This window comes from Nothoprocta perdicaria, unplaced genomic scaffold (genome assembly GCF_003342845.1).
Source record: "Nothoprocta perdicaria isolate Ctin4 unplaced genomic scaffold, notPer1 scaffold_556, whole genome shotgun sequence".
NCBI lineage: Eukaryota > Metazoa > Chordata > Aves > Tinamiformes > Tinamidae > Nothoprocta > Nothoprocta perdicaria.
Window position 1 is genome coordinate 51,822 of NW_020455817.1, and position 11,232 is coordinate 63,053.

At 38.0% G+C, this 11,232-nt stretch overlaps 1 protein-coding gene across 1 annotated transcript in view; it reads left to right on the top strand.

Annotated features, from left to right (window-relative positions):
* The first annotated feature begins 1,617 nt into the window (after window positions 1–1,617).
* The window catches only part of LOC112955313 (myosin heavy chain, skeletal muscle, adult), a 17,369-nt gene continuing 7,754 nt past the window's right edge, over window positions 1,618–11,232 (top strand). Inside the window, exons 1-17 of the mRNA XM_026048588.1 lie at window positions 1,618–1,662; window positions 3,075–3,301; window positions 3,389–3,532; window positions 3,626–3,782; window positions 4,962–4,989; window positions 5,090–5,201; window positions 5,302–5,394; window positions 6,099–6,162; window positions 6,308–6,406; window positions 6,516–6,619; window positions 6,696–6,834; window positions 7,071–7,189; window positions 7,290–7,439; window positions 8,145–8,315; window positions 8,750–9,059; window positions 9,148–9,227; window positions 9,666–9,753. Coding sequence (XP_025904373.1) covers window positions 3,098–3,301; window positions 3,389–3,532; window positions 3,626–3,782; window positions 4,962–4,989; window positions 5,090–5,201; window positions 5,302–5,394; window positions 6,099–6,162; window positions 6,308–6,406; window positions 6,516–6,619; window positions 6,696–6,834; window positions 7,071–7,189; window positions 7,290–7,439; window positions 8,145–8,315; window positions 8,750–9,059; window positions 9,148–9,227; window positions 9,666–9,753 — 2,062 coding nt within the window. The 5' untranslated portion in view covers window positions 1,618–1,662; window positions 3,075–3,097. The remainder of the gene's footprint in view (window positions 1,663–3,074; window positions 3,302–3,388; window positions 3,533–3,625; window positions 3,783–4,961; window positions 4,990–5,089; window positions 5,202–5,301; window positions 5,395–6,098; window positions 6,163–6,307; window positions 6,407–6,515; window positions 6,620–6,695; window positions 6,835–7,070; window positions 7,190–7,289; window positions 7,440–8,144; window positions 8,316–8,749; window positions 9,060–9,147; window positions 9,228–9,665; window positions 9,754–11,232) is intronic.

Genomic DNA, 11,232 nt, shown 5'->3' on the forward strand with positions numbered 1-11,232 from the left:
GGTGGAGGGATGTTTTGGGGAGTTGTAGGTAGGGAAGCCCTGCTGTGGGCTCCACTCTTTCCTGGCTTGTGCATGTTGACAGTGGGCACATGCATAGGGGATTTAGCTGAGGTTGCTTTTTTGTCGTYGTTTTTGTGAGGAGAAATGGAATGAACTGCTGTGTATTTGTGAAGGTATCAGAGTGCTGCAGTTTCTTTACTTGGATGATCTTCTGCATATGTGTRCTGAGCTCTGGAATGGCTACACTTCAGGAGCAAAAATGTGTGTAAGAGCAGAAATAAATGGGCTGATATTTTGACKCTATAAGCACTCCTTGTTGAACAGGCACATGAACATTAGAATGGCACATATATCTACAGTCCCAGTTCTTTATTACTTGAGTGATTTCCTCTTTTCACTGAACAGACTGACAGGACTGACTTGAAAAGAAAAAGACATACAAAGGAAGATAGGTCATTTCCTGAATTTCCCTTTTTTTTTGCCACCTTAATGAGTTAAAATGTCACCAAGAAATGAAGGGATCRTATCTCGCTCACCTACACTGACCTGCCTGTCTATCTCCCAGCATATTTTATAAGCTGTACCCTCATACAAATTCATTAACAGCCTCATAATAACATTTCTTAGCAAATCTCACACTTTCTTTTTTCCAATTTGAAATGCACATGTGAGCAATCCTCTGTATGCATTAGTGCATACATGCTGTTCTTCATACCTCACAAGTTGTCTCAAATCCCTCTCTGAGATGTGCACAGAAGTTCAGCAAAATTTCAGCATCCCATTTCTGCAGCCAAATCTCTTGGCCATCTTACCCTGTCTGTGACTCCTTCACCAGCACTGTCACACTGAGGAACTCACATTACTCTTCTAATTTAAAGATTTTCCTATCGGAGTGGCCAGATGTTTTAAATAATGTTTATTTCCCTTTTAGTGACCCGATTAATCTATTGCTCTGAAGCATTTCTTACAAGCTTAACACCATCACATGAGAAAGATGAATGTTGTCATCCCCATTGTACAGCTGGGAGAGTTGCTGCACAGACATACCAAGCAATCCACCCTGGGTCATACAGTGAGTCGGTGGGAAAGCCAGCAATAGAATCCATAAGTCCTGCATCCAAGTTCTCTAAGTGCCTTGACTAGTCCAGATTCCCCCCTTAACACCCTTGTCAAATTATTTATAGGATATGTATTCATATAGTCAGTAAGACATCAAAATTTTCTAATTATATCTAGTCATGTCAAATGACAATTATGCCCTTAGTTCAGTTTGCCAGACAATGCTTTGCCAAAGAAGGTTTGCCAAAAATGTTTTGACCGAAGAAAGAGTAGGCATCTGCAGCATCTGCAGACTAGATCCTATAAAATGTCCCTGTGACAAGTCTGCCCTGTCTCCACAGAAAGCTTCAAGGTAAGTGTATGGGGTCTGCAGGCTTGCAGAAAGAGGATGGCACTCTTACGTTCCACTGCATTCCTCCTGCCTCCAATATTTATTTACAGGAGAGGACTGTAATTTTCAGCTTAGGCTTTAAGTCTGCTTTCAAGACATCTGCATATTTTCACTTTGGAATTCTGTGCAACAATAAGTAGACAGTTGCCATTTTTATTTTACAGYACTGTTCAGCTGCCAGTCTGCAAGCCACCTGCCTGCTATCACGAGAGGTAAGAAATTGATTTATTAAATCTAAGAGGAGTGAGAAAGACCATTTTTGGATGGGATTTTTGCATGGCTGAGTGAGTAGTCWCTATTTCACTTTATATTCATAACCAATGTGATCAGAGTAGATTGATGATGGCACGGCTRTCCATGGCTAATACCCTTGCCACTTACTATGGCTAGTAAGGCTATCAAGTGGCTGAGTCTGAAGCTTTTGACCACTTATGGCAGACTAGAAAATCATCTGCAGGCTATTMCTGGCTTCTACTTAACTCTGCTTAACTTCTGCTTAACAAAGTGAGGTATACTGGCTTTAAATCTTCGCTACAACAGCAAAATAAATGGGCAGAAGAAGAAAAAATAAAAAATCATACATTTGATATTGAAGCAATGCATTGTTTTGCCCAAATATTTTGTCTGAGGAATTTAACTATGAAATTAGAGAMGAAAGTGCTATAATGTGAGCAGCAAAACTCTGGTGGTCGTCTCTGAAAAATGTGATGGTCCATCTGCATTTCCCTTGGTAGTCTGCATATTCTCTGCTTCATAAAAAAATGGAAGCTTCAGACCTCTGTCTTTCTGTAAGGCAGTGCCTGGTCCTGCGGATAGAAATAAATAATTGTTATGTTGATAACTCATTTTAGTACAACATATCATAATTGTTGTTGTAAATTTTATGCATCTAAATGAACAGGGGAGAAATAAGTATTTTCCTGAACTGCTCTCTCTCATTTCCTCGAAAACAGTCATTTCTTAGGGAGACTAATAATGGTTTCTTCATTTCAAATCCCTTACTTAAGTTTTGAACCTTTGCATTTAACTTCTTTTTATTAGTAGTATATATTTTTAGAAAACTAAAAAGAAATAACTGGAAAGGATCTGTGTCAGTATATTTAGGATAAGCGTTACTCCTCTTTTCGTAGATACTCCCTAATCCATGCAATGTCGATGTTTACACTTGGATTCAAGACTTCACTAAAATTATAAAATAATATTATTATCATAACTGTAAATGATTAAAGACTGAAACTGGCATTCAAGTGTGAAAATTGCCTATAAGATAGTCTTAACACTGAAGTACACTGTACTTCTGCCCCAGTTTCCTGAATTGGGCTTAATAGAAAGGCATTCATTTGCAGTCATGACATTATAATTGTTTCAAGCAAGTTTTCAAAGGGTATCTAGATAATTCAAAATAATATCAAGGTTCTTTTTCTCTGTGCTACAATTCCTAATTACCTTCAATGGCTACACCTTATTTAAAAAGTGATTTTGTGAACCTCARCCAAAAAACTCCAAATAAACATTTTTCACATTTTCCCCAAAGGATAAAACTTAGTAACGAAAAAATACACAGAAGTATTTCCAAAGACTTTGAATAATGTTAATAACTTTCTTTTGCCATGTTGTCTTCTAGAAAACCCCTAATAAAGTGCAGCCATGTCTTCAGACTCTGAGATGGCTGTTTTTGGGGAGGCAGCTCCTTACCTCCGAAAGTCAGAAAAGGAGAGAATCGAGGCCCAGAACAGACCTTTTGATGCCAAATCGTCAGTATTTGTGGTACATGCCAAAGAATCCTTTGTGAAAGGCACAGTCCAGAGCAAAGAAGGAGGAAAAGTCACGGTCAAGACTGAAGGTGGAGAAGTAAGTACAATACAAGCTTCAGAGCAGCATTTACTTCTCCCTCCGAGCTCTTAGCTGACATGCATGGATCTCTCATTTCCTTGGCAGACTCTGACCGTGAAGGAAGACCAAGTCTTCTCCATGAACCCTCCCAAGTATGACAAAATCGAGGACATGGCCATGATGACCCACCTCCATGAGCCYGCTGTGCTGTATAACCTCAAAGAGCGTTATGCAGCCTGGATGATCTACGTAAGTACAGGCCTCGGTCTCCTCTCAAGCAGCTAGSAAGAAGCGCTGCCCCAAGGCAGGTGGAAGCCAACTTGCTGTGTCCTGTCCTTGCAGACCTACTCGGGTCTCTTCTGTGTCACTGTCAACCCCTACAAGTGGCTGCCGGTGTACAACCCGGAGGTGGTGTTGGCCTACCGAGGCAAAAAGCGCCAGGAGGCCCCTCCGCACATCTTCTCCATCTCTGACAACGCCTATCAGTTCATGTTAACTGGTGAGTGACTCCATCTGTCGCAGAGGGATTGTATCATGAACGGATATACTACTGCAGGAATATGGTGCCACCTTGTTTCAAAGCTTTCATCATCCTCAAGATACATGTAATTGTGAGCCTACACATTGCTTTTGCTATTTTAAATGAAACACATCTCTACACTTTTTCCCTTCTTTATATGAAAGCCAAGAATTTGAAACAGCAAAAGAGAAACTGAGAGAGAAATTGAATCAGAAGAACACATTCCTTTCCTCACTCCATTTATAGGTTTTTTGTTTATTTTGGGAATTGTTTAAAAGTAATCCAAATAAGCTCTGAAATTCTTGGTATGTTAGTTACTCCTTATACTTGAGCAATCATACTGTGTTTTTTTACTTCAGAAATGTTGTCACATTTTCCCAACAATCTTGAAAACTAAAATGCTGGAATCTTTTAGGAGGTCCCAGAATCTTGGATAAAGATTTTTATTTTTTGCCACTTCTATACTTATTTGTTCTTGAGAAAGACATTTTCCTCATATATCCACAAAACAGAATTTGGTGAAAGAAAGTTAAAAATTAGATGTTTACAAGCCAAATGCCTTTTGGTAGTTTGAGGGAATCAGGTGAATATAACTCACCTATKTACTCTGTTGAAAACCTAATTTTCATTGAAGGGACACCATGAAACATTTCCATTATGCTTTAAAAACCTTAAAAGTTTCCACTGTGATATGGAATGACTATTAAAATACCGATACTTGATTGACTGGCTTGACTTCTCTTTATTTTTCTCTTTGGTACTCCGTGGCAAGAGAACAGAGGATAACTAAACGCATCATTTTTGTTTTGTTCAAAATAAGCTCTTTATGCTCAAAAAGCTCTTTATGTTCAAAAATCTTCAGCTACCTAGGAAAGCTACAGGGAATGTAAAGAGAAATGGTAAAAATATGGATTAAAAAACAATAACCCCTTCCTATCACAGTTTACTATTCTGTACTCATCAGCAAAATGAAACAAAGGGATGAAAACAAAAACTCCTTCATAAATCTGAATTCTGTCAAAAAACAATCAGCATTTTCTAAAGATGGAAACAAATGGCAATTCTTCTGATTCTTTTAGAGATACATGACTACTTTTCACTCTTTCTGTGTTATGTATTGAATATTAATTAAGCCCTGTGCTTCTTTCTCTATCACAGATCGCGAGAATCAGTCAATCCTGATCACGTACGTACATTCCCTGCTCCAGTTCCCAAAGGGTGGCTCTGTGCCAGGGGACCTGCTGCCTSACCATACGTTCTCTGCTTCTCTCTCYTTTGCTTCCCAGYGGAGAATCCGGGGCAGGCAAGACTGTGAACACCAAGCGTGTCATCCAGTACTTTGCAACAATTGCAGCGAGTGGGGAGAAGAAAAAGGAGGAGCAGCCTGGCAAAATGCAGGTGATGTAGAGAGAAGGAAGGGACTTCCCTGTAAGTTTCCTTTACTACAACAGTCACATGAATTAAGCACTGTAAGTCAACAATACTTACTGTGTTATAGGGCACGCTTGAGGATCAAATCATCAGCGCCAACCCCTTGCTGGAGGCCTTTGGAAATGCCAAGACCGTGAGGAATGACAACTCCTCACGCTTTGTAAGTCGCTCAACAAAAGGTTCCTGAATAATAATAAACAGGAGTCATCATTACTTGTAGTTCAACCTTTGATTTACGGTAACTTCAGACTTTGAAATCAGTAATTCTGTGAAATTAACCTACTATTTTATAGTGGGATGCAAATTTAAATACAAGAGCACATATTTCTTCTCCCATAAAGCATTTCAGTATGAAACAATATCTTTTTAACAATTAAAATATTTTCCTGTCCATTTATGAAAGAGAGAAATAAGGAAAGAGAAGGAAAGAGACAGAAAGAGCTATCTGAATCTCAGAACAATCTTTGCTTGCTAGAAGTTTATTTATTGTTGTTTATTTTATACCAAGAGAAACTTCAGCCAATGAACTGGTTAAATGCATATTCTTTTATCATTCAGATGAATGCTTTCTATATGCAGGATATAGTTAGAAGAGCATAGAATAAGATATAAATGGCCTTATGAAATCCATCCATTCCTTTCCATCTGTGCATTTAACATAAACAAAATGCACAGCTGTGGCCCTGTTGGCTGTTTTCACATTCACATTTCACATAAGACTTTATCTTAATGTTGGAAATTTATCTGGCTCTTAAGAAAATACATCTAATATAAAATTTTATATAAAACACAGTAAAGTAAATGGCAAAACTTACCAGGTATACTTTTTGTAGTAAATTTTAAAATAATTTTATTTCCTTAAAGGGCAAATTCATCAGGATTCACTTTGGTGCCACAGGAAAGCTGGCTTCTGCGGATATTGAAACATGTAAGACACTTTCCTGAACTTTTCATAATCCCTCTATCCTATCTTTTCACTCAGCTATCTATCCTGTCTTCCCTGCTTTTCTYTGTGCTTTCTCCGTATTTACTCTTGCTGTTTCTTCATGTTTCTAATTATATTTTTCCCCTAGACCTTCTGGAGAAGTCCAGAGTCACTTTCCAACTGAAGGCGGAAAGAAGCTACCACATATTTTATCAGATCATGTCCAACAAGAAGCCAGAGCTAATTGGTAGGATGGATTGCTAAGTTTTCTTGAGGAAGATCACTGAGTTCACTCTTTCATCTGAGCTGTCTAGTTGACGAAACTAAGCCTGCATGATTCCTCTTCTTGCTTTCAGACATGCTCCTCATTACCACCAACCCATATGACTACCACTTCGTGAGTCAAGGTGAGATCACTGTTCCCAGCATCAATGACCAGGAAGAGCTGATGGCTACAGATGTAAGTAACACTCATACGCCTTGTATCTATTGTTATATTTCCAGACAGAGCTTTTATTTTATTGTTTCTATTGCAGAGTGCCATTGACATCCTGGGTTTCACTGCTGATGAAAAAGTGGCCATTTACAAGCTGACGGGGGCTGTCATGCACTATGGGAATTTGAAATTCAAGCAGAAACAACGAGAGGAGCAGGCAGAACCTGATGGCACAGAAGGTACTAGCAAAGTTTSCTGTTCATCTCAGTAGCAATAATTTAGTCTTCGATGGCTTTGATTTTACATGAATAGTCAGAAAACTGAGGCAACAAATTCTCTTTCATAATGCTACATTATAGGGATTTTGCCTAGGAAAAAGGGAACACTTTATTTCTTTTTTTAGGAGATGCAAACCCGTAAATATAATCACATAGTGTATAATATAATCACATTGTTTGTTTCTTATTTCTTTAAGTTGCTGACAAGGCTGCCTACCTGATGGGTCTGAACTCAGCAGACCTGCTGAAGGCCCTGTGCTATCCCCGAGTCAAGGTCGGGAATGAGTATGTGACCAAAGGTCAAACTGTGCAGCAGGTAACAAACACCTTATGTGACTGGGAACCTGTACCTGGGAACAGTATTCCATACTGTGTTGTTACTTATTTTTCTTTTTCTCATTTCTTCCTTGTTTTAGGTGAACAATTCAGTGGGTGCTCTAGCAAAGGCAGTATATGAGAAGATGTTCTTGTGGATGGTTGTTCGTATCAACCAACAGTTGGACACCAAACAACCCAGACAGTACTTCATTGGTGTGCTGGACATTGCTGGCTTTGAGATCTTTGATGTAAGGAAAAGSAGCTTGAAAGCAGTTCTTGGAAAGGGAAATTGAAACATTGAGGACTACGAAGCAATTTTTTTTAAAGACTTAAGAAATAATCATTTTTAAATTTCTAGAAAAAAAAACCCTTCATTTTCTGGAGCACAGAATAGCAGCCTCAGAAGCCTCCTTAGCACAAAGTCATTTCTTTGCGTGTAGAATTATCAATTAAAATTTCATATACAATAGTATTATAAGAGATTGAGCTTAGTGCTAATTATATTGGAAATAATTTAAATCAGCTAATATAAGAACTCTTAGATTTGAACTGGTACTTGGACATGCAGTTACAAATATTCAGTAGGTTGAAGATGGGGAAAATGTTTAATGGACCAAGAATAAGGGAATAGATGCTTGATCAGAGAGGACAAGTATTTGAAAAAGAAGGTCAGAGCAATGAACCATTATGTTGACTAAACAAAGAAACATTAAAATATCCTATAGATAGATTTAGAAGATTCACTGGGGACATCTGCTTTGTGATTTATTTAGTTTTTATTATTCTTTTAGGTAGGCACTTCATTGGGAAGTTACATGCAGGTCCTGCTTTTGTGCAGTCCTGATTATCAAATTGTGTTTTAAGTAGGAACGTTTATAGATAATTAAAAATGTTCAAGGAAACCATGGCAATTGTGTCTTGACAATGGATGTCTCTCTTTTTGCATTGGAAAGTTCAACAGCCTGGAGCAGCTCTGCATCAACTTCACCAATGAGAAACTGCAACAGTTCTTCAATCACCACATGTTCGTGCTGGAGCAAGAGGAGTACAAGAAGGAAGGAATTGAATGGACATTCATTGACTTTGGGATGGACCTGGCTGCTTGCATTGAGCTCATTGAGAAGGTAAATTTCTAATTCAAAATGCCCTCTATTATTACTGGAGGTTAAAAAAAAATATTAAAAGGTCYCTTCCATGGTTAATTTCATACAATCAACCTTAGGTACTGAAGCTTATATTAAAAGTGTATTAAAAGTCTCTATATTAAAAGTAGATTAATAGCTATGGAAGTGGTTCCTTAAAAAAAATAGAAGTGCATGATATTTGAGTCTGCCTTATGGAGGACATTTCTTTTTCAGAAGCATGCAAAAGTTCCCACGAGAAAAAGAACATATTTACTTAAGATTCTGAAATAAAGTCATCTGGAGGACAGATTTTTTTCTTCATGGCTTATATTAAAATTACTATAGGCCAATATAATATGCTATACTATATTCACGTTCTGACCAAATGGTCTAAGCACTATCTTAGAGGCACAATATGTTTTCTGTAATTCCAGCCCATGGGCATCTTCTCCATCCTGGAAGAGGAGTGCATGTTCCCCAAGGCAACTGACACCTCTTTCAAGAACAAGCTCTATGACCAGCACCTGGGCAAGTCCAACAACTTCCAGAAGCCCAAGCCTGCCAAAGGCAAGGCTGAGGCCCACTTCTCCCTGGTGCACTACGCTGGCACAGTGGACTACAACATCACTGGCTGGCTTGAGAAGAACAAGGACCCCCTGAATGAAACTGTCATTGGGCTCTATCAGAAATCATCTGTGAAGACACTGGCCCTACTCTTTGCCTCTTATGGTGGAGCAGAAGCAGGCTAGTTTTCTAAGATTTGTGTCTTTCCAACTTGAAAATATATGATGAACCAGAATAGCTAACATTTTTTTTAAAATTGGTTTTACAGAGGCTAGCGGTGGTGGTGGTGGCAAGAAGGGTGGTAAGAAGAAGGGCTCTTCTTTCCAGACTGTCTCAGCTCTTTTCCGGGTACAGTATGAAATTAATTATTTATAAAGTGATATGAACAGACTTAACTTTTATGAGGAACCAGTATGAACTGAGCAGAATCTAATCATAGTAGGGAAATATATTCATAGTCTTTTTCTTTTATTATTCTGCTTGAAATAAGTATATGTTTCAAATATTCTTTATCTAATGCCTGATTTTCTTTCAAAAGAACACTTTTGTTCTGTGTTAAAAAGGATTATGCTAAAATTTTGATACAGTAGAATTTCCATATTAACCTATAGAATTTAAAACTTCCATTTAATAAGAATGCATAAAAAAAGCAGCTTTGGATAAAAATAAATTTTGGATTGGATTGCTATTTTATCAGTGTTAATTCAATATATTAGTATCCTGACATCTACAGGATGAGTGTGCAGAACTAAAATTTGTTGATCTAAACTGCACACAATCCCACAGGAGAACTTAAACAAGCTGATGACCAACTTACGGAGCACTCACCCCCATTTTGTCCGCTGCATCATCCCAAATGAAACAAAAACACCCGGTAAGAAGCTCATACACAAAGAGATGTGGTACAGCTGGTGCCCTCTGCCCTGGAACATAAGGCTTTCATTTGTNTCAGCAGACCTGCTGAAGGCCCTGTGCTATCCCCGAGTCAAGGTCGGGAATGAGTATGTGACCAAAGGTCAAACTGTGCAGCAGGTAACAAACACACACATTGTGTGACACTGTGGCTTGATTTACAATCTTAACTTGCCTGTTTTTTTTTTTTTTTTTTTTTCCTGATATTTCTCTCTTTGTTTTAGGTGAACAATGCAGTAGGTGCTTTGGCCAAGGCTGTCTATGAGAAGATGTTTTTGTGGATGGTTGTTCGTATCAACCAACAGCTGGACACCAAACAACCCAGACAGTACTTCATTGGTGTGCTGGACATTGCTGGCTTTGAGATCTTTGATGTAAGTTTGATGTTAGCTCAAATATGATAGGTATCATATCATGTCTCAAAAAGGTGATTAGAGATCAAGGGAAATTTGAAATCTTTTTTTTTTTTTTGAAAACATGCAATTTTCCTGCAATTTCATATCATAGTTCACTTTTTTCTTTCTTCTTTCTTTTYCGCTTTTTTCTTTTTTCCCCCCAAAACAGTTGATTTGTACTTTTCTAAAAATGCTTCTCTAGAATGTGTCACTGCTTCTTCTCCAATGTAATGTATGACCCTATATGCAAAAACAAATATATGGGGTCCAAAAAGATGTGGCTGTTTTTTACATGCATTGCCATATACGGTATAAGTTTTCAATAGGTGCAGCTAGATATTGAAAAAAAATCATATTCACTGACAGGCAGCACAGAAATAACAAAGACACAATTCATGCAGAATTTCCAAAGAGAAAGACAGATGAAAGACCACCAAGATTTCTGCAAAGGGTCTAGAAAAAGAAAGCCATACATAAGCTTTCCTTCTAAGAAAAAGGGTGATTCCAAGTAAAAAGAGTCCATTGGATCTCTTTACAATGGTAAAGAAATATCTAAAAGATTGCAAGAAGTTAGCTTGGTCCAAGCGAGARGTGACAAGAATGGAAACATACAAGTTTGGTTTTTTGTTAGAGGAATGGGAAATTTACACAATACGACAGAAAAGAAGATGTAAATTCCACTCTGCTAGAAATAAGGCTACCAACATCTTTTTCTTCTTTGGAATTTGCTTTAAAGATAAATGATACATGTAAACAGCAGTTTGTTACCAAAGAGCAACAAAAATCTTTTAGGAAGATTGAATGGCAGTTTAAATGGCAGTTTAAATGGCAGTTTAACATCTGTGTTTTAACTGGATGTCCCTTTGTAAGATTTTGAGTGCACAGAAAAAGCCTTACAGACAATGCTATGTCTAGAACAACTGACTGGTGAGTCTTGTATTTCCATTGAGCAGTTCAACAGCCTGGAGCAGCTCTGCATCAACTTCACCAATGAGAAACTGCAACAGTTCTTCAATCACCACATGTTCGTGCTGGAGCAAGAGGAG